The sequence below is a fragment of the Periophthalmus magnuspinnatus genome, chromosome 12 (genome assembly GCF_009829125.3).
Source record: "Periophthalmus magnuspinnatus isolate fPerMag1 chromosome 12, fPerMag1.2.pri, whole genome shotgun sequence".
NCBI lineage: Eukaryota > Metazoa > Chordata > Actinopteri > Gobiiformes > Gobiidae > Periophthalmus > Periophthalmus magnuspinnatus.
In genome coordinates this window covers 6,075,242-6,098,920 of record NC_047137.1, presented here as the reverse complement: position 1 = coordinate 6,098,920, position 23,679 = coordinate 6,075,242, and the positions used below count along the sequence as shown (strand labels likewise).

General features: G+C 36.9%; 1 protein-coding gene across 2 annotated transcripts in view; it reads right to left on the bottom strand.

Moving 5' to 3' along the window:
* The window catches only part of LOC117379356 (poly [ADP-ribose] polymerase tankyrase-1-like), a 110,803-nt gene extending 91,039 nt beyond the window's left edge, over positions 1 to 19,764 (bottom strand). Inside the window, exons 1-4 of one of the 2 annotated variants that reach the window (XM_033976055.2) lie at positions 19,240 to 19,764; positions 18,825 to 18,940; positions 18,357 to 18,465; positions 12,477 to 12,572 (exon numbers count right to left, since the gene is read on the bottom strand). In XM_033976055.2, the coding sequence (XP_033831946.1) occupies positions 12,477 to 12,572; positions 18,357 to 18,465; positions 18,825 to 18,940; positions 19,240 to 19,729 (811 nt within the window). In that variant the 5' untranslated portion in view covers positions 19,730 to 19,764. The remainder of the gene's footprint in view (positions 1 to 12,476; positions 12,573 to 18,356; positions 18,466 to 18,824; positions 18,941 to 19,239) is intronic. The other variant, XM_055225620.1, reaches the window with a different exon arrangement.
* Positions 19,765 to 23,679: the final 3,915 nt, after the last annotated feature.

Below are 23,679 nucleotides of genomic sequence, written 5' to 3'. Positions count from 1 at the left end.
AAATAAAACAGTGGAAAGCTGACGATTTCTGCCAGAATTAAAATTTAAAGCAATCAAAATTCTACATTACTCCTATTTGCTTGTACTAATAAAAACGTCTCAGAGTGAAATGCCTTAATGCATCACTGCCAACACTAATTAAAAACAGGATGGCTTTACAGTTGAGAAAGGTGGAGAGACACTGATTGTGGTAATTAGCGGTTGCCATTAACTGCATATTTTAAGTTTCTAACAAGATGCAGTCAATCTGTCAGCGGCACCAAACACCAAACAAAAACCTGACAAAACGGGTGTCGAAGAGAACCATCATCACAGGTGGAAGAGGATGATAATGAAGCCTGTGAGGGTGCAGAGACGAGAGACAGACTGGTGCCATGCAAAGGAAATAACATAGCACTTAGAATGGCTTGATTAGTATGGGAATGTTGGAAATAATTCAACTGTACAAGATAATTTAAGACACTAACACGAGAGCAGGGATTTTCAGTAACTGTCAACCCTCATCAGTAACCAAGTGGATACAATGCAGTAGTTGAGGTTTTAAAAGTGTATTAGAATTAGAAATATCAAAAAGTTTGAAGCAAATACAACGAAACATCTACAGAATGAACCACATTAGTTAGGATTATTGTTAGGTTTATTGGGATCACTTTTGGAAAACTTTTTATATTTGAGTTAGATTATATTCATATAAGAGGAACCAGGCCAATTATGTAAATCATCTTTTTGGATAAAAATATCCCAACCTAATAAAAAGTGAATGTACTGTGTGCAAACTTAACATTTTATGAGACATAATGACTCGACTGAAGTTTTCTAAAAGCGAACAGATGGCCATGTCATCAAACTTTATTCACATTGACAACAGCAAGGCATGCACCAGGACGACAACATTTCATCCTGCTCTTGTTATTTTTATAGAGTCCACGGATTCACGGCAGGTGTCGAAAAAGCAGAGAGGTAATGGAATCTAGAGACAAGTGACAAGAGGCACCAACATAATATCTTATTGAGAAGTTAGGACGCCAGAACTGCTGATTATCTAACATTTTACATCGACTTACCTAACACATCTCTGCCTCAATTATAAAGATGTTTTAGTGCATACATAAGTAGTCTCTATATTCCCATTGCTTACATTTGTGTACCTAGTCGAGGAGAATTTGACTCTACCACTTCTAATTTGAAGAAGTAAGATACATGTAATTAGGTCAAGACTAGGTGGATCATAAGTACACAAACAAAAGTATATTCTACAAATTAAAATGTCCTGATTCTAGATAATTAATTGGTTAATGAAAATATCGAATATAAAAAATATATTTAATCGAACATGCACCCAGTTGAATTTTAGTTTAGTTTCCTTTCTGTTATGGCAGGCCTGCAAGGACAGAGCAACAACAACAGAACAACTTGAGAAATGCGGAACACGTAACATTCTCGTCTGTAAAATAAGCTCTGAAATTTGTTGGCTATTTGAACAACAGAACATTTCATTTAAACAATACAAAAGATCGAGAATGCTTTCTATACTGTTTCAGATCTTACAAACCAAACATGAATAGTCCCATGTTTGACTCAGTATATTGTGATGACCAACTTTTGCCAATATTTCTGATGCAAAATATACAGTTATGCAATCTGTGCATTAGCAAAATTATGCATGTGATTGTATTATTATTATTATTATTATTATTATTATTATACAAGGCAATTAAAATTAGCATACTTCATCTCTGAAAATGTAAATAAAAGTGCATTTTATTATAATAACATTGTAAAATGCAAATGTATTCATTCATCTTTTTTTATTTTATTTTTTTGTAATTGTGAGTGCCACTATATAATACAGTTGAACATCCCCTTCAATATGATTATAGGCCAGAGCAATAATACTATATAATCACATGGTACAAAAGGAGGTTATTAAATGCAGACTGTGCAGCTGTTCAAATATGCATGGATATTTCCTACTTTTCAACTGTGTTTAATAATACAGCAATAAACACCACACTTTAGTGCACTAAGTTTGTGGTTGTTCACACCATTCACACATTTCACTGAATACTGCTGAAATATTTCTAAGGGAGAGGAAAAAAATAAACCAATTTAATTTCTCCAAAACCTGAATACCTTTTTTTTTTTCTATGACAGCTTTATTGTAATAGCCACTGTGATGGGGTGAAGGGGCCAAAAAAACACCAGGGCTTGAATATAGCAGCCAGCAGACAAGCTTTCTTCAATTCAAACAAGCAGGGACATTATTTTTCACACTGTTGGGAGACGTGTGGACACTGCGTATGCGTCTCTTGGGTGATATCGTGCAGTTGATCTAATTTAACAGTGAGGCCGAGCGAGGGGAGGCGCTGATGTAACCGCATGCATGTAAACACTCAAAGTGGAGCTGAGAAAAAGTGATTTAGAGGCAGTGCTGATGTCCCCAGAGAAAACACGAGAGATAGTGAGCCCGGAGAGGGTTTGGAAATGAAAAATCTCTTTACTCGTCTGCAAATAGGATACATTAGAGACAAAGGACAGAGATGTTGCCTGATGGGATGTTGGGCAGTTTGTTAGGTATACCTGTACCTCGCATGGACAATATGTATTCAGGTGCAATGTATGTTAAAGTAAAGAAGGGCTCATTAAGTAGTCTAGACTAGTCAAATAATTAATTTATATTGTACATTGAGACTTTTTGATTACATTTTTATCTAAATAAAGGTTTTAGACAGAGAGTATTTATTCTGTTGTATTGTATTAGCGTATTATTGATGAAAATCAAGTGTTTGTTCTTTTTCTGACATTTTGATTTAATAATGTTGCGGTCTTCGTTATTAAAATGTGTTTTTGATGTGTTTTAGAGTTTATATAGTTCAGATAACATTAAGAAACAAAATCCAACTATCAGAAATCATGGATGTATTTATTTAAAAATCAACAGCAAATGTGTGATTCCATTAATAGAAACTTCCATAATATTTAGGTTCTTGCTCAATCTATGAAAAAAGTTCAGTTATGTGAGGCCAACAACCAAGTTGAACCACTCTACAGAAATATATTTTTAATTAATCCAAGATTGGTGTCCCCAAGGTCTGCACCAGACCAATTTGGTGTAAAAGAGCTTGTAATGACAAAACTTTAGATAATTAGCTGGAAAAGTTTTTGTGTCCCATGCCGGCCACTAAAACTCTTCAGTGAGATGCACACTGACAAGGCCTCTTTTTGAAAACTCTTAATCTCAAAACTCAAGATAATATATAATTGTATGGTGCAAGGAAACTTGACGGGTAACCATGTATTCAGTGGGAAATTTAATCTGGATTAACATTTATCAAGATCAACCTCACTGTGACAAGAGCTTGACTTTTGATCAAAAGCTTTGATAATGAGGGTTAATGTGTACAATTACATATTGTGATGATTTGGTAATTGTTGTGAGGTAGAGTTAAGGTAACATAGTAAACTATTGTCTATAATGGGTTAAAAAAATAATCTTATTATATTGCTTAATTTCCTTCTAAACATTCTTCATCATTGCTTTGATATTTCATGATTTAAAACATGAAATAATAAACAACATAATTTCACAGCTTCAACGCTTCCCATAGTCTGATCTCGTACAGCTCGCCATCTACTGGCAGTAGAGAAATTTACCATGTGGAAAGCAATTAAACTAGGTAGCCACCCAGCCTGAGTGACATGAAATACAACTGCAGGTATGTTTGTAATGAGGAAACAATATTCTATCATGCTCAAAAAAGGAAATTTGACATATGTGTTCTTTAAAACTCTGCCAAAAAGACTGCCCAGAAAAAATTAAAGTCATGAACCTGGATATACTTTCCAAGTTTTAGTTTAAATATGTAACTTCGTATTGCTGCTACAAAGCAACCTGGTGCCCCTCATATGTTTACCACATTTGACATTGCAGGCATTTTTCAGGCTGCTGTACTTTCTCTTCTTCCATATCATCAGCGTATGCAGGCAGCACACTCTGACTCATCTTACACTGAAAGAGTCCAATCAGAATGCTGGGGTAGAAGGCACTGCGCCTGTACCTCCTTGGTTTAGAACGATATCACAGACAAGTCAGACAATCAGGAATCGGGATGTATTCAATTCCATCAGTTAACTGTTGTTGGGAAAGGTAATTTGCCACATAGACAAAAAGTCAAAAAGCTTATTGTCCCAGGCCTTTGTGTGCAGAGTTTGTATGTTTCTCCCTGTGTTTGGGTGGGTTTCCTTCTGGCACTCCGATTTCCCCCATCTACCCAAAACATGCACAATAGGTCCTCAGCTAACACAGTCCTGACCAGGCCTAGCAGCAAGATCACAGAGAAAAGTGTGCTGCAGTGCTCCCTGCTCATGAGGAGATGCCCCTGTGGCATTAAGCTGTGGTTCAAATACAGAGGACACGTTTCTTAATCGGAACAATAAAGCAAACCTTAACCTTAAAACATACATTATGCAAAAAAAAAAGGTTGTGTCAGAGATAACGATAAACAGCTATACATAGAAATAAAACCTTTGAGTAAGATACTATGAATGACATAAAGCCACTCTACTCCGACAGTAACTTTTACAGTGCAAAAATCATTATACTCCCATCTGGCCAAATGCAAGTCTCATACCAGGGCAAATCAAGGCACAAGGTCAGATTTTTTTCAGCTCCCAGCGTGTGCCTTAAAATGTTTTATTCATAACTTCAGAGCTGTCTAACTGAATTAATAAATCATGCCGGTTCAAAATATGACTCCCTCAAGATAGTGAAAATGCTACTCAAAACACTAAATTGGTAATTGGCTCGCTGTAGGCTGTTTAAATAAAGTTGGATGAATTAAATGAAAAACATTCAGTGATTGCATAGGTGACACCATTTCCTTGAATTACCAAAACGGGCCAACACCATCTATTCCCTGTGTTGTAATGACACAAAAATGTCTGACTTGATTTTAAATGTTTTCCCCCATGACTCAGTTTCTAAGCCTGTCCCAATGCCCTAACCCTAGTATTTAACCTGATAGTGAAATAATATATTGTCAAAAAGAGCACTTGCTAGCATAGCACCAATTAAAAGTGGCTGTTGATAAGCATAACTGTAGGGGAAATAAAACTTTCAGTCAATAAAAGTCTCAATACAGATTTTGATACCATACATAAAAAGCTCTATTCACTTTTGTTTTAGTTGCTCTGAGCTCTGCACTAAGTCACTTCCCCTTAAGAGTTCTATCCTGACTTCTGGTCTGAAGTGATGGTGACTGCAAATTCACCAATATACCCAAAGACTAACTCAAAATCGTAAAGATTTTTGATCAAAAGACTTTGGGTAACATAAATATGGCAAAATGCCCAAAAAGGTAAGAAAGCAAATAATGGAACAAGGTGAAGAAGAGGAAGAAATATTATCTCAAGCTAGTAGCAATGGCTACATGGAGGACGATGAAGCGAAAGTGAAAGACAGACGATCATCCTGAAAGAGCTTTGTGATTTTAGGAAGGACAACAAGGAGCAATTAGATGCAATGAGAGAGGACATAATCGATATCGGCAAGAGGGTTGATGAAGCAGAAGAAAGAATAGTGGCTGCAGAGACGTGCATCCAGTCATCAAAGGAAATGCTAAATGAGCTAGCAAAACTCTAGAGTAAAGTTGAAGCTAAACTACTGGACCTAGAGGGGCGTTCAAGGCGTCAGAATGTCAGAATATATGAGAGAGCGTGTATCGCGCACTCGGAGTGAGGCCCCCCACTGGAGCCGTGCCATGGTCCTTTGTGGCCAAGTTCGCAAGTTATCAGACGAAGGAGGATATTCTACGGCAGGTGTGGTGGGAAAGGGGTTTTGATTTTCAAGGCAAAAAGATCTATTTGAACAATGACTATGCCCCAAAGTACAACGTAAACGTAAAGAGTACACAGAAGCGTTCGTGGCACTCCGCAAGAACAACATCCGATTCCAGACGCCTTTCCCGACCAAGCTGAGAGTGCACTATAGCGGTCGGCCAAGGAGGCAACAGAGGACATGGTGAAGAGAGGAATGTCGGTTAACGTTGTCAAAACTTCCGCTTCGCTTTTGGAGCAAATAGAGCAGCAAATGTGGCAGAAGGCGAGTGGAAAGAAAGGTGATGCAGCCCAGACACCAAGATTTAAAGAGAAATCCGGGCATTTCGACATCAGGACGACACAGCATAAGGTTTTTATGTTTGGACTCGTAGACAAAGTGAGGTAATGTTTTATATAACTAAGTAAAGTAAATAATTGTGTTTTGACTTTGCACCAATAATTTTCCTATAGTTCTATATATTCAGTGATTCGAGCATGAAAATACACCAGTCGGGTCATTGATTAAGATAAAAGACCCTACAGACAGAGGGTGCTCCTGGGCGAGAAGATGGAGTATTCCTTCCCTTCCCTACGGCCAACAAAGTGGTCTTTTGTTTGGAAGTCAATATGTTCCCTTTTTGTTTTTTAAAATCTGTTTTGATGTTTGTTACTAGTTCTGTTTTTGTTTTTAGGGGTGTACATGTTTCATTTAAAGGAGGAAGTGTATCTTGGAAATAACCATGCAGAGAACTAAGACAATTAGAGTAGCAACTTAAAATGTTAATGGTTTGGGGAATCCAATTAAAAGAAGCAAATTGTGACTAAGTTGAAAAAGGAGGAAAAAGAGATGGCCCTACTTCAGGAAATGGAAATTTAAACGAAGACAGAAGGTGTGTACTGGTTAAAGGTTATCTACAGGATGCTTTGATTACAATCATAAATGTATATACCCCCCCAGGATCTGAGTGGAAGTTTTATAAACACATTTTTGAAATCATTAGTTTAGAGATAGAAGATATTTTGATTCTGGGAGGTGATTTGAACATATGACTTAACCCATCATTGGTATCATCCAATTCGAGGAACCCAACTAAAAGCTTCAATCTGACAATGAAAAAATTTGGACTCCTTGATGTTTGGCGGGAATTTAATCAATACAAAAGAATTATACTTTTTTCTCACACCCCCAAAATCTTTATTCTAGATTGGATTATCTCTTTATATTTAAAAATGATTTACATAAAATGGTTAATTGTAAAATAGGTGTTGGATGTATCAGACCACACCCCAGTATATATGGGCATAGCTTTAAGTCAAGGAAAAAAGATACTTCCTGGAGATTAAATACAAGTATGTTGCATTCTGTGAGGGATAAAATTAGAGAAGATATCAAAAACTATTTAGCTGAAAATGAAAATAGGGAAGTGATACCTACAATTGTGTGGGATGCATTTAAAGTGGTTATGAGATGGAAAATTATTGGATACAGTTCAAATTTTAAAAAGAAAAGGAATTCAAGTTTAACAATTCTTCAAATGCATTTTAACATGTTTGGAAAATGCACATAAAGCTAATTTAAATCAGAGCTTGAAACTCGAAATAGACAAAACAACGAATGAACGAATGAAATTGACAAAATTCTCTCAAGTGAAATAAAGAAAAAAAAAATTTTTATGAGGGAACGATTTTATGAATAAGGAAAAGAAAGAAAATCTGCAAAATTATTGGCTTTTAAATTAAAAAGACAACAATTGGATAATATTCACTAAATAAAAGATCCACAAACAGATACTATAGGCTGTAAATTGGAAGATATTTAACAAGCATTTTTGATATTCTATAGACAATCATACACTTAACCGACGGTAGTGGTAGTCTCAGGACGGCATTTTTGGATACAATTAAACTACCAAAAGTAAATGAAGAACAAAACAAAAACTTGATCTCAGAAATAACTGAACTTCAATTTAAAAAGGCCATTTTTGATTGTAAGACTAACAAAGACTAGAAAATATTCTACCCTAAATTGAAAGTCTGGACCAGAAAGGTTTTATTAAGAGACAGACACAGGATAATATTCTGTGAACTTTATACATTATAGATCAGATAGCTAAACTCAGCATAAAATGTTACTTGTAAGCCTTGATGCCGAAGAGGCATTTGATTGTGTTAACTGGGAATTTTTGTAAAAGTTTTGGGAAAAATGTAAAGAATATAAAGGTAATTCAAGCATTATATAAATGTCCAAAAGCAAGAATTAAAGTAAACAGAGCCCTTTGCAAATAATTTAACATAGAGAGAGGAAACAGACAGGGATGCCCAAGCAGTCCATTATGCTTTGCCATTTTTATTGAGGCGTTGAGCCAGGGTATTGCTCAAAATAGAAATAGAAATATTACCGGGTTGGGAATGTTTGGCCAAGAACACAAAATCTCTTTATTTGCAGATGATGTGTTGATATACTTGACAAATTCAGACTCATCTTTTCTAAGTCTTCACTTACCTGGACACTTTTGGTTCAATATCGGGGTATAAAGTGAATATTTCTAAAACACAGCTACTTAGTGACTGAGTAGGTGTGTAATTAAAACTAACTTCTAAAATTCTGAATTCTGAAAACTGTGAATTTGAATATATAGAATATCTTGGAGTGAATGTTCCAAAGGATTTATCAAAATTGTATGATGTGGAGTTGAACCAATATTTAGTTTTGAATCACGAGTCGAAACTGTTGAAATGAGCAATTTACCTCGGATGACGTATCGATTTCAAACACGTCCAATCCAAATTAGTGATGAACAATTCAATAAGTGGGATGAATTAATCTGCAGGTTTTTTTGGCAGGGTAGGAGCCCAAGATGGAGACTAAAGACTCTTCGGTTAGCTAAGGAGAAAGGGGGCCTTGCTTTGCCCTGTTTGAAGGATTATTACACCTCAGCCCAAATTAGAACCCTGGTGTATTGGTGTAATACAGATTACAAACTCAGGTGGAAGCAAATAGAAATTAAAATGTCTAATGAATGCCCAATTCAGGCCATACTAGAAGACAAAAGACTAAAAAACAGATGCAACAAGATAATCAGTTGATCAATTTACCAATGAAAGTACAGTTAGATTTTAGAAAAAGAAAAAAAAACTTGCATGAACCATAAAATATTGAGGTGGGCTTCTAATGACCTTTTTCACCAGACACATTGGATGAGATGTATAAACGCTGGGCGGGGCAAGGCTTAACATCATATTGGACATATTTTCTCAAAGAAACCAGGGATTTTCAGTCAATTCAATGATAATACCATTTGAATTATGACTTCTTCAGATTCCTACAAATTTGTCATTATATAACAAGCTTTATGCCAAAAGACAAAAATGTTTTTGAAATACCTATAATGAAGAACTTTATTAGGACATATCAGGATGATTCTGCTCTGAAATTGATTTCTAGATTATATAAGGACTTTCAGGACATTAAAATTTCAGACAGACTATATTAAACAAAAATGGGAAGGGGAAGCAAATTCATGGAGATGTTTTTGATCGAAGTGCCTCAGCAGATACTTTATAACACCTGTGCAAAGCTCACATTATTCAGGCTCATCCGGTTGTTGGAGGAATTGTGGTATTCAGGGAGCAAATCATTTTCATTTGTTTTGAGCATGTCCCATGATACAACATTTTTGGAATAATCTTTGATCAGAGTTGAGAGCAATATTTAATTTAAGTTTTTTTAAATTGGGATGAATAATTGTTTGGACTTTTATATTCTGTGGACTCAGGCACTGAGATGGTTCGTTTGTTTGGTATGTTGAGTTTAGCAGCACAGAAGTCAATAACAAAAAAATGGTTAAAAGGCAGATACCCCCATCCTAGACGATTGGCACAATCTGCTATATGAAAATACCCGCTAATAAAAATACTGAACATCGCATCAGATTTGTCAAGATGTATACAGTTTTGTATCATGCTTTACTATATTTATACAGAATAGATGAGTGGGAGCATGGATGACGTAGGTTTGTGGGCTGAGCATTGCACAGAATCTTATAGCTAACCATAAGGAGGGTGTTAATAGGGCCCAGAAGAGATTGTGAAATTATGGATGACATCTAAAACCTCTTCAGGCATGTTTTTGATGAGGGAACAATGTTATAACAAGGTAGAATGCTAAAATATATATATATATATATATATATATATATATATATATATATATATATATATATATATATATATATATATATATATATATATATATATATATACACATACTCCAGAGCATTTTTTTTTTTGCTACAATACATTTCAGTTCTTGAAGTGAATGAGAGAGCAAATTGAAGATAAAGGAAAAATAAAACACTGAAAGCACAGACAGAGGCACACCGTCCAAAGAAGCCAACACTGAGGCAGCTTCTTATGAGCAGATGATCAATGAGTTCAGCCCTGGTTACAAGAAAAAAATAAAAATGTAGAGCCGTAGACACAAACACTTATGACCTCTGGCTACAGCCTTGGAGAAGTGCACGAAATGAAAAAAAATAACTGATGTAGTGCACAGACTAGAGTAAAAGAGCTGCAAAATGAGATAGATGGATGAGGAAAAGGTGCCCGCAGCCTTGGACTGACTCGAGATTGGACGGCGAGGTGGGAACAAGGTGTGGGGAAGTTGTGAGTAAAGTGTTTGTGCAGGTTTTCAATCACTTATCGTTTGCAAGACATCTGGGCATCTGAGTTTTTATGAAGCCAGCAAGGATATTCAGCGCTGGAAATCTGGTAATGAATTTGTAGCGTTGCCAGCCAGCTCAACAAACTCTCCTGGAGAAAAGATGTGTGTCTGGATTATCTCCAATTTAAGCAATTGTATAATGTTTTGTGTAAAATGGGTATTATTATGTTGTTATTTTACAATTTGTGTGTACCGTAAATTTAAGACTCATGAGTGCACCTGAATATAGGCCGCACCAGCAAAATTTAGAAAGAAAATAAAATAAATTATTATTATTATAAGTCGCACTTGAATATAAGCCGCATGTTACAAATATGTAGTAACATGAGATGTTTACACAGAAAGATGGTATATGAAGGTTTTTTTGAGTTTTTAATTTAAGACATGCTTTTTCATTCTTACGTGCAGTGGCTCTATTTCCTTCTTTGATGGTCAGATCGATTGCCTTTATCTTAAAAGCTGCATCATATACATTTCTTTGCGTGTTTTCCATGATGAGGGTGTGTGCATGAGGCACAAAATTACAGTTTAAAATCAAAACTAGTGTATTCTCCAGCACATAATCTTTCCCCACGTCTTTCTCACTTTTGCATTTTCAGGTAGAGAGTGCTCCCCGGTGGCCATTAGCCAGTAAAAATCACTAAATTAGCCGCACCGTTGTGTAAGCCGCAGAGTTCAAATAGTGGGAAAAAAGTAGCGGCTTGCAGTCCGAAATTTACGGTATATGCAAATTTGTGAGTAAACGGTTTGTAAATGTGTTACTATTTCTCAATTCAATGAGGTGACAAATTAAGTGGACTGGCAACAGCTTTTGCTCAACATGCATGATAAAAATCTGTTCTGTTCTTGTGTGAAAAATCTTTTGCAGCTAGATAACAATGAATTTTGGGTTGATCATTTACAGTTCTTAGCACTCTCCATCCTTAATCCACTATGCAAAAAATATTACATTCAATAACACGCATCTGAAGTATGCATTGGCTTTGTTTATTATTGTTGGCTAGAACATACTTGCATATCATAAATCAAACTTAATATAGATAGGGATTATAGCTGTTTATAATCCCTATGAAAACAGCATGTAGTGGCTCATTCAAAACAAGAAAATCGTATGCACAGGTCAACTAACATCAAACACATCTCCTTATTCACATTTGTTATTATAAACCAACTACCACTCAATTTGAAAAGCTTACTCAGAGCTAGGAGTGAGTCCTGCATGTTTGAGCAATCTTTAACTCGATTATTTTCAAGACGCCATGTTACTAATCACCGCCACGGGTATACGCCCACCGCTCTGTACTTACTTTGATCTCCAATTTTATTTTCTTAATCAGTGATATCCGTAGGATTCAGCATTGTTGCGCAGTCATTTTGCTACCAATGAAAAAAAATTGCAGCTCGCAAGGGTGATGTGCAGCTATCCATTGGAGGTGCCGACAACTTTGTTGACGTTTATGGCGACGCCAACTCCCATTGGGCACTGCAGTTTTCTAAGGCGGAAGACAGTGGACTTGTTTTGTTTATTAAGTCATTTTAGGTGAATATTGTGATTTAAAATGTACAAATTAAAACATAATGATCCACGGGTGTCGTACTTTAAAACTATATAGCAGAAACGAGCACAATAAGTCTTCGTTAACGATGCATCAGGAATATGCTAAAATGTGCCTGTAAATGTCTTGGTGGAGACTCGAGTATCTCTCAAAACTTGAATGGAGCACAAAATTGAGGGAAAAAGTGCAGAAAAATGACAGCTCTTTTTACTGTAATTTTAAATTTTTTCAATGTTTTATCTGTTCTGTATATGTTCAGAACGACAATTGCAATATAAAATTTTACCTATTCAGTGTCCACTAAAGGGAAAGTCATGTGTAGTTTTGACAAAGGCACAGACAGATATGGACTTCCATATGAGATTTAGAGGAGCACTGACCTGTGAGCACAGCCTTGGCAGAAGGTTCGGCCAGGTCCAGCGCAGACTTTCCGTCCGTGTTGCGGATGTTGGGGTCGGCTCCATGCTGCAGCAGCACTGTACAACAACAGGGCAGACAGAGACAGTAGCTGAGCTCTTGTATGGACACACAAACTCCTCTGCACGCTGCCGTCCTGCTGCTCCGTGCATAGCCTGCCACCACCGCTTTGCCTTGACCTCCTTCCCTCTCCACATCTGCACTGTCTTTGTCCCGCTCCTCCTCCTGCTCCTCGGCACTAGCGCTGCTCCCTGCCCTGCCTGCCACGCTGCTGATGTAAACAGACATGCCAAGACAGGAGCGAGTGGCTGCCTCCGCTACACACCACAGCGGAGCAATGGAGATATGAGCCGCTTAGATCGCATTATGATCAGGTTCAACAACAGGGAGCATAGCGGGGGGGAAATGAAAGCAAAACAACAGACTGGAGGGATGAAGCGAGCAGAGCGGCAAAGAACCAGGCTGCCAGTGTTAGGAGAGACTCGCGTCTCTCCGACTGACTGAGCGATGCAGGGAGAAGAGAGAGGGGAGAGAGGGAGGAGAGGAGAGAGAGAGCAGAGGGGAGGGTCACAGCGAACAGGTATGAGCAGAATAACAAAGTGTGCCCAAGCTCACTTCTGTTCTAAATGAGCTCCATCTAGGGCACTAATGTCAACACGCAGGCTGTCGTCTCTCTATCAGGGAGTCTGGGACATGCAAGCGCAGCATTCAAATAGCTGGTTTAGTCTGGTGATAATTGGACTGAACTTTACATGCAACCTCAAGGTGGAGGTGGACAAGGCACAAATGTATTTTAAAAGGAAAAATAGTTAGAAAATGGCATGAGACTCAATCAATCCAACTCAATCCAATTGTGATAACAACTTCCAAACCAAAAAGATTCAATCATGCGCTAGTCCCATGATTATGAAAAATAGGGGTGGAAAATAAGGCTGAACGATTTGGGGAAAACATCTAATTGTGATTTTTCTGATCAGCATTAAGATTGCAATGAATATTTTGTTGTTGGTCCGTTGTTGGTGGGCAATAGGCCTAAATGACTTAAACTGATTTTCTTGAAGGCAGATCACAATTTATTTAATTTATTGTGATTTATGAAGACTTAGTAAATTTTCATTGCCTTGAATGGTAACTAAAGTCATCTTCTTCATTTGAAAGTCACACTTCATCGCGGTTGGTTAAATCCAATGGTCAGCCTCAGCAATGCCCTGAGTGAGTGACAAATAGGAGAGGTAATGTTTCTTTGACCATAGAGTTTCATTTAAGACAAAATTAGATGATCACGATATCACAATAGCACCAAAAAAGCATATTATCACAGGAATGAGATCAATATTTCATTTTCAGTATTGCCCAGTATTGCTACAGTGTTATTTAGCTTTAATGTATCTGCTATTCTAACCAAACTAATATAATAATTGAAATGTCTGCTGTTTATCTACGTTTTCAGTTCAGCTTCCTGCTCCGTTTGGTGGAAAGAAGAGGACACATTGGTATGCAAAGTGTATAGTATGCTTCAGAACGGACGCTGACGCACACAAACTCCTCACACCAGCTTACACCAACAAAAAAAGAAAAAAGAAAACAGCTTAGCCACATCCCTATATGAAATACTAACAATTCATAAATAACCACGTTTTTCACTACCGGAGATGATTCAACGTGCACATTATAAAACTAAAGACCTTTTAAATGGCCAACACAATTTAGCGCTCATTTCAGAACATAGAAAAGACACACTCAGGTGCTAAGCTACACTTATCAAGGCTGCAAGTACAATACAGTAGATTTGGAACACGTAGCAGAACCTACTGGAATATAAAATGGGGGATAACTTTTATTAATTGTTATGAAATATTCTCCTATATTCTCTTTTGACAGCTTTTAGCATAACTTTTGGGCAATGAAAATAAGGGGAGGGGGGGGGGGGGTAATATGCTATAATCTTTCTATGTTATAATGTTGTTTCCTCATCAAAAACAAGCCTGAAGAGGTTTTAGATGTCATCCATGCATGTTTGAGTACTGGGCATTATTCAAACCCTCTAAATCACATGTGTCAAACTCAAGGCCTGCGAGCCAAATGTGGCCCGCCGTGTCATTTTATGTGGCCCGCGACAAGGTGAATTAAAAGGTATGACTGTCTTAAAATATCAGTTCATCAGGAGATACAGTTACCCAGCCATTTTTTCATATCTATGCAAATCCATATGCAATACTTGTAATTTGAGTAAGTAATAAATACAGAAACGGTTAATTAACAAGATAAAAAGATAGTTACATTTATTTTACATTATATTTGGTTACATTTAGTTACATTTATACTGTCTTACATTTACATCTGGCCCTTTGAGAGTGACAATTTTGCTGATGTGGCCCTCTGTGAAAATGAGTTTGACACCCCTGCTCTAAATGGTTAGCTGTGAGATTATGTCCAATACAAGCCTATGTCATCCACACTTTTGCATGACAATTCTCTATAAATATACAAACCATGACATAAAACTGTACCCACCAACTTGACAAACCTGATGTGATGTGCAGTAGTGTCATTAGCGGAAGGCACACTGATTGTGTTGTGATAGCACTTTGAAGGGGGCAAAGGGAGGGGAAACTCAGAGCGTCAAAAACTGAAGTAAAACTTATAAAACATGATAATATGCTGTTTTCGGCAAATGTAGAATTTTAAAAACAAGAAAAGGTAACAAAGGGTGAGCTAAATATGGTATATGTTAGAAATTAATACCCCTTTAAAAGACGTTTTCTAATTTACAAGCAGCCAAAGTGAATTAACAGTCTGCTACAGGAAAAACAGTCTATTCCTTGTGAATTTCACTGGCACTGACATTGTTTTTCTACATATGACTTATCTTCAGTAGTGTCACTGATGATACAAAAGTACACGATTATGGTATGGTATACTGAGACTGATACATACTGATGGAATTTCAGTGAACTTCTTAACCTCTGAGCCAATTGTTGCGCAGTGATTTCTAAGATCCTCTTATTTGAAGGTTGTTTATGTGATGTTTTCCTGACTTTGAGCTCTAAAACTAGGGCTTGGTAATGAAAGATTAATTTCTTCTGGAGCTTGTGGGGGCAGCGGAGTGAGGGGCCGCATGTTTAGTTACATTCAGTGGATTTAAGCATGATTTGACTCCTCTTCCTGTCAGATTTGTCTCTAAATCCCAAACCTGGAAGAATGACAGGGAGCACACGGAGATCATGTGACTTCTAATGCTTTGCTAAGACAGTAGGGACAATACATTTCCAACAACATGAGACACAAGATTGGGTTCCTGAGAAAGAGACGCGATTTTAACATAATTATGTGTTTCAGTTCCAAGTTTCAGCCTTTTTCATATTGCTGCCGTAACTGAAAAACTGATTTATTTAACCAATGCTTCTAATAAGACTTGCAAGATTTTGTGCTACAGTACCGCAGTACTATAAAAACATGTCAGCTGGACTACACTATGCTAATGCCTCTCCACGGGAGGCTTGACTGCACTTAAACATCCATTCTCCTGTCAGCTGTTAAGAAAGTAGCTCTACTCTGTTCACTGTGCTGCCATAAAAAGCACTGTGTCACCTTCAAAAGTGAATGTATTATTTTAGGTAAATTTGGTCCTATCAGAAAACCAATTCACTCACAGTTTTGAGAAAATACATCCTAACAATATATTTATGCTTTATCTCTGCACACAGTTAGGCCATAACATAGAGTGCTTCCTTATTTTTGTGAAAATATAAATTGGTGAAGACTGTGAAGGAACATGACGCAAATTTGCTGCAAACGGGCCAAAAACGTACAGAGCCAAAAAATCCAGTAGTGACAGCTAAAAGAGAGACACTCCAACTTCTACAATCTCTAGTCATGCAAGGGCATCTGACTTTTAGTCTGACTTGTTGTTTTAGTTAAATTCTACTTTAACCATGGCATGTGTCATAAAAACAAATGTATTTGCACGGAAAAAGTAAAACAAAATTAGATTTACTGTATATGATTACAATATCTACTTACTGTTCAATATATGATAGATGGAATACTTATTTTTGGGGCTCAATATTTATCGTGGCCACTTTTTCTTTGTACTAGTGGGAAACTTTTTATTTTTTGTACTTTTCTGAAGATTTGAGCAATAAAGGATTGATTAAATGATTTCTATGACTCATTAAGTGTTGCATTGATGTAGTGCAGCTCATGTTCATTAAAATACTGCACATATAGAATCGAAATCCTGCTTTAGGGTGGTCGTGTAAGTGGCATAATGGCACTGAATATTATCATTATCGTCTATATTTCCAATATATTGTACATCAACATTTATTATTGTGACAGGAGTAATTAGACTGACTGATATCACATGCACTATTAAAAAGGTGCTCTACCTTTTACGCTCTTAAAACTATCATTTTAAAAGTTCAGTCATCCAGAGTTATTCCTCATTTTTCCTTGTGCATACCTAGCATATTCATATATAAAAAAACATGTGTACAGCCCCTTTAACAGCAGTTTCTTGGATGAAAACTACATGGAAGCAACAGCCTGTGTTCCCGCAATAGTTCCTCCATCATGGTTCGAAATCAAGAGTGAGAAGAGAGTGGGTGGGCAGGGAAAACAGTTAGTTATGACAATGGGTTAAAAAAGAAAAAGTCTAATGTTTAGATATATAAACAATCTGAACCACTAGATGGGAGTCATGAGCAACTGATAAAATCAAATCAATCACCATACTCTTATATATATTCTATTGTTTATCTATTTATCTAATCTATTTACTACATAAAAATGTAGTAAAACTATAAATAAGTAAATAAAAAAGGTATGTGTCTAGCAAGAACTCCCCTATACCTCTCCCTATTGCCCTAGAAATTTTATTCAGTATAAGTAAAAAAAGGGGAAAGAAGGAGGAGAAAAAAATGGTGCACTCAAGGCCCTGTATAGGTTATAAAAACACTTATCCTCCCTGCTTCTCTTTCAGCTGTGAACCACTACATAGTGTCAGCCAATCTAAATTCCAGATGACCATCCAACAAGTCACACACGCGTTTTGTGCTACCACCCAGGAGTGCCTCAGATATTTCTTTCCATAGAGGAGGACACTGTAGCTGCCCTCTCTCGGCTCTCGGCTGTATCACTTTAAATTAAAATCATGTTGATGGAGGGGTCACACTTTGGAAGAGAAAGCAATAAATGTTTTTGAGTCACAGAAATGACTCTCGGGAAACAGGATTCTTAAACTGAAGTATTATTTTCCATTAGCACTGCAGAAAATTACAACACAGAGCAAGCCATGTTTTGCAGTTTGACAATGACAGCAGAAAGAATGAAATGCAAAAATGTTTTTAAAGAACAGCCATTTCGCAACAAGACCCACTGGTAAATATATCCACATATCCATAATGAATGTTGATTGCAGTTATGCCCAGAACAAGTCCAGTGATGGTTTAAATATGTGCAAGCAACTTTAGGAATTTAACTGTACGTATTTTTGCTAGATGTATTTTTTTCTGATGAGGAAACAAGTTATTGCTGGGTTTCAGATTACACCACAACATTCTGTAAGTGATTAATATTTAATACAGATGGGGCAGCTAAACTTTATTGAATTAAAATGCAGATTTTTGTTGAAATATGCAGAAAAGATCAGATTTACGAATTTACCCTTTCAATACTTTAATTGCAAAGTATAATGTAATCAATGCAATAGAAAAAACCCACCTCTTGCCCCATCTAGCAGTATGACATCACATTTTAAACCCTGAAAACCACCAATACCATTGTAAAAAGCTCACTAAAGTTTTTTGCATAATATGTCCAAGTACAGGTTTTGCACTCACCGATGCAGACGTCTATCTTGCCCTTGATGGCCGCCTCATGTAGTGGAGTGTAGTTCCAGTTGTCTCTTGCATTAGGGTCAGCACCCTGACACAGCAACAAGGACACCACCTGACAAGCACAGAGCATATGTGTGAGGATCACCTGCTGTTGGTCTGCTCACTCCCTCAAAAAACAAATAACGCACTGAAAAATGGGCAGTTTTAGGGTGTCAAATTTAGCTGGTACAGCTCTAACTAACTAGTATATATGATATAGGGAGTCCCAGTCCCTTAGTACTGTGCCAGAACTGAAGACGCCTGGTTGAGTGGCAAAACATTTGACAAATTCTATTGTCAATAACAGTGCATTTTTTATCATTGTCAATGGAAATACTGAGGCTGTGGTAGCCAAAGTAGTTAAAGAGCTTTCAAAAAAGAAACTTTACAATTTTACAAACCATTTAGATAAAGTGATATTATTAGTCTTACTTCTGAGTGTCCAAAGGAGCAGGCATTATGAAGTGGGATGAGGCCCCCATCGTCCCGAGCGTGGACATTGGCCCCTGTCTGAAGTAGGTGGTCCACTACATCTTTTCTCCCGAAGCCTACGATGAAAGTAGTCAAAGAATGAAAGAATTAGAACAAGCCACTCTTTGTTAATTAAGTAGGCTGCATTAGGCCTTTAGCAATTTATGTCTGCCTACACAACTCAATAATATTTTTCAGTTTGCCTGAAAATAATCAAAAATTGGTTTTAGCAATATCCATCCCCATATTTCTCTGTTGTGTTGTGAGAGTCGAACAAATGGTAGGTTAGACATAAGGCACATGTACGTCTATCACAAAAACTATTAACAAACAGAAGTATAAACAGATTCAAGTAAAGCTACTGTGTTTGGCTTACCAGCTGCAAAGTGCAGAGGAGTGGATTTACGTCCTGCCATGTCTTTGGCGTTCACGTTCACTGCATCCACCAGCTTCTTCACCCTGGACACGTCCCCGTTCCGACAGGCTTCAAACAGCTCCCGAAAAGCCCCATTTGCACTGGCACCACTGCCAGCGCTGCTCCCCGCGGCACCGCTCCCTGAGTCCGGGGAGGACACGGCGCTGGTGGCGCTGCTCTCGGTGGTACTGGGGGAGCTAGTGCTGCTCACGGTGCTGCTACTGAAGCTGCTGCTGGAGAGGGCCAGCGCGGGGCTGCTGGGAGAGGCCGGACTCACTTCACCATCCGCCCGGTTATCCAGCGCTCCCTGCGCGCCTGAGCCAGCATGATCAGCTACTGGCGGCGGGGACACCGGAGGAGTGACCGGGAGAGACCTGCTGCGGGACGGGGTTGACAGCCCCAAATCTGGCTGCTGCTGCTGCTGCTGAGAAGAGCGACGAGGCGTCGCCATTTCCACAACACAACAGTCCCACTGGCAACAACAACACTGACAGCTTCCTGTGCGCTGGGCACACTTCCGCCCGAGCTCACGCAGACACATGATGCTCTGCTCCTGCTCCATCCATCGCCGTCAGATTATTACAGGCAGCCCATCACGGATTAGCCTCGGAAAATACCAGAGAACAGCACACAAATCATAACAACGTTTGCCTAATTCTTGTGGCATCCTTTATTTGGTTTTGTTGGGTGTAGGTCAACCTGTTCTTTCTGGAAAGTGATCCAACTGTGCAGCTGTCGCGTGAGGAAACGAAATAGACTATTTCATTTTATATGGACCAATAGCCAACGCGTTTTAAGGTCCAAAACGAAAGGCTACATCCTTTTCTGCCTTATGTAGTTACAGCTGATAATGTTTAATAGATCTAAAATCAGATATTAGCTAAAATGAAGTGAAACAGCGCCCCCCTTTTGAAAAATGTGACCATTTACCTTAACAGTCAGATACAAAAGCACTTCATATAAATTGTACTTTTTTGCAGAACAGATTAAATGCAAATGAGTTAATTTAGCTTCTAAAATGCTCGCAAGTATTATTATTTTTTAGCTCATCTGATTATATTGTGACCTGAATAATCACAATGATCTATTGAAATGTAATAATCTTGACATTCCTAATGGTGGTGCTTATCTTTGAAACATTAAGACACTTTTTCATAAAATAGACAAAGATAACCATTGTTTGAACTGCTTCTTATGTGAAGGACTTTTTCTTTCAATGTTTAAGCAGAATCTGTTTAGAATATTTTGAACAAACACTAATCATAATCACTAATCATAAAATGAGTACAGTCATTATAATGAATGACTTATAAAACATTCTCTTATATCATTTTTGTAATGGAGCTCCACCATCTGCTTATTTCCATGTGATGCTCCACAGTGTGGCATTAAACTTGTATATCTAGCATTTAATTCACTTAAGTTGTTTTAGAGTTCAAATACACAGAAAATATTCCAGTGAGCCGGCTTGCCTCTTTACAGATCTGAACTGTAACTTGGCCTGGTGATGTCGCCTGCATGTCTCCATGGAGATAAATCATTTTAATGCCATATTGTGAAACAGTCAGAGCAAAGCAATAACATCTTCTATCCATCTCAAAGAAATGAGCAGTGTCTATTTCTACAGACACTAAATATTGCTGCACTACAAAACCCTGTGACTGACAACAGATGTGGAAGAAGTAAATAAAAATACAGATACAGAGGTAAAAAGATATTAAAGTTAAAGTAAAAGTATCACATGAAAAAAATCTTCTTAAGTAAACATATTTAGGTACCCATTTAAAAATGTAGAAAAAGTAAAAGTATTTCACACAACTGTTGTTAATTTGTTAAAGTGTTAAATGTAGTGATATTGATTAAAATGATTCATATTTTGGTCAACAGCAGCAAGACGAATAATGTCTTAATTTTACTTACATTTTTACAATTTGCTTTACAGCCGTCAACTGAACAGTGACCTTTGACCCCTGTGGCTGGCGCAGTGTTCACGCGCCTGGAGGGAGGGCCCGCGCGCTCAGGTGTCCCCGGCTCTTCTGCATGTGTTCAGCCCGGAGCGCCTGTGGAAGAGCTGCACTGGACCTGGAGTCTGCCTCTGGAGTCTACACTGTGGGTTTATTATCGAAGCAATAGCGCCCTCAGCTGCGCGGTTTGTGTATTAGCTGTGTTTTTAGAAATGCAGGGTGTAGTTTCATAGTCCACCGCTGGAGGTCAGTGTTTACCTGTGTGTTATACGTATTGTACTACGTTTCAGGTGAAGTCACAGTGGGCCCATAACTCAGAGGTCAGTGGATCGAAACCATCCTCTGCAAAGCGTTTTTTGTTTGTCTTTTTAAATTCTACAATCGATGATGTCATACTTTTCGATGGCAGGAAGGTTTTCCACATTGATTATATTGTATTTTGCCATGAGCCAAAAGGTAAATGCACAAATATTTAACCTGATCGCTTCTCTTAACTACAATCTGCATTTTAACAATATTATTTTTTGGATCACCATTGTATAAAATACTGTGATGTCATCTGAAACCCAGTAACATGGGTAATTCACAAATAGACAAAACATTTTGTGAAAAGCGTGGTCCGTTTTATTCTGTAGACTGTATAAAATTTAGTTGTATTTGCATCAGAAGATCCAGGAATAAATAAGATCAGACCTTAATATCTACAATACATAATAAACATTCAACATGTCATTGTAAACGTCAGTCAAAATCCACTGTCTGCTCTGTGTTGTATGTTTGATGCTATTTTTTCTTCTGTTTTAGCCGTTCTTTATTCCTCTTCTCCAGCCTGAATGAAAAGTATTTCCTCATCATGACTTATCTCCTATCTAAAGCATACATAAAATACTTGTGACCTGGTTGTGATCTTCTGTATGCAGCAATTGAGGTTCCTGTGTTGACTCCTGCTCACTTCTGGAGTCACCAAAAGCTCCTGCTGCAAAGATCCAATGGGCTTTGTAAAGATATAATGGGCTGGAGAAGGCTTTAGAATTCCATCCTATCAGGTCAGATTGGATGGAAATGTGTTGAAGCACTATTATATGTGTGCAAACTTGGACATAGCTTTTACTAAGAACTGTTGTGGCTGCTGTTTGTATTCATGAAAACAAAACTGTGCTTAATTAATATTTGATAAAAACACATAAAACCTCAAAATCAACAATACAACAACACAGCTTAGTCAATAATAATAATAACAGCACACTAAACACTACACTTTTTAATTTTTTATTTTATTTTTTTCTTAACAGTAACACACAGAAATTAAACTATTTTCAACACAATAATAATAACAACACCACACTAAACACTATACTTTTAAATTTTTATTTTATTTTTTTCTTAACAGCAACACACATAGATTAAATTATTTTCAACACAATAATAATAATAACACCACACTAAACACTACACTTTTTGTTTGTTTGGGTTTTTTGTTTTGTTTTTGGGTTTTTTGTTGTTGTTTTTTCTTAACAGTAACACACAGATTAAACTATTTTCCACAATAATAATAATAACACCACACTAAACTTTACACTTTTTTTTTGTTTTTGTTTTGTTTTTGGGTTTGTTTGTTTTTTTTCTTAACAGTAACACACATAGATTAAACTATTTTCAACACAATAATAATAATAACACCACACTAAACACTACACTTTTTGTTTGTTTGGGTTTTTTGATTTCTTTTTTGTTTTTGTTTTTTTCTTTGTTTTTTGTTTGTTTTGTTTTTCTTAACAGTAACACACACAGATTAAACTATTTTCAACACAATAATAATAATAACAATAACCCCACACTAAACTTTATATTTTTTTGTTTTGTTTTGTTTTTGGGTTTGTTTGTTTTTTTTCTTAATAGTAACACACATAGATTAAACTAATTTCAACACAGTAATAATAATAACACCACACTAAATACTACACTTTTTGTTTTGTTTTTTGTTTGTTTTGGTTTTGTTTTTTTTGTTTTTTTTGTTTTTGTTATTTTCTTAACAGTAACACACATAGATTAAACTATTTACAACACAAAAATAACACCACACTAAACACTACTTTTTTTTTGTTTTTCTTTTTTTTTTTTTGTTTTGTTTTTCTGGTTTTTTTTTTGTTTTTTTGTTTTTTTCAACAGTAACACACAAAGACAAAACTATTTACAACACATTAATAACAACACCACACTATTTTTTTTACATTTAACACTAACACACTATTTACATGCTATTTGCAACACAGTAATAATACACCACACTAAACTTTTTTTTGTTTGTTTCAGCTTGCAACACAATTTACATACTGCTATAAAAAGGATACTCCACCTAACTGTGAGGTGGTGTTGGACCCCCAGCTCCTCTTCTGTTCCTTCAAAGAAACACAGAGACAGAAAGGTGGTTATAAAA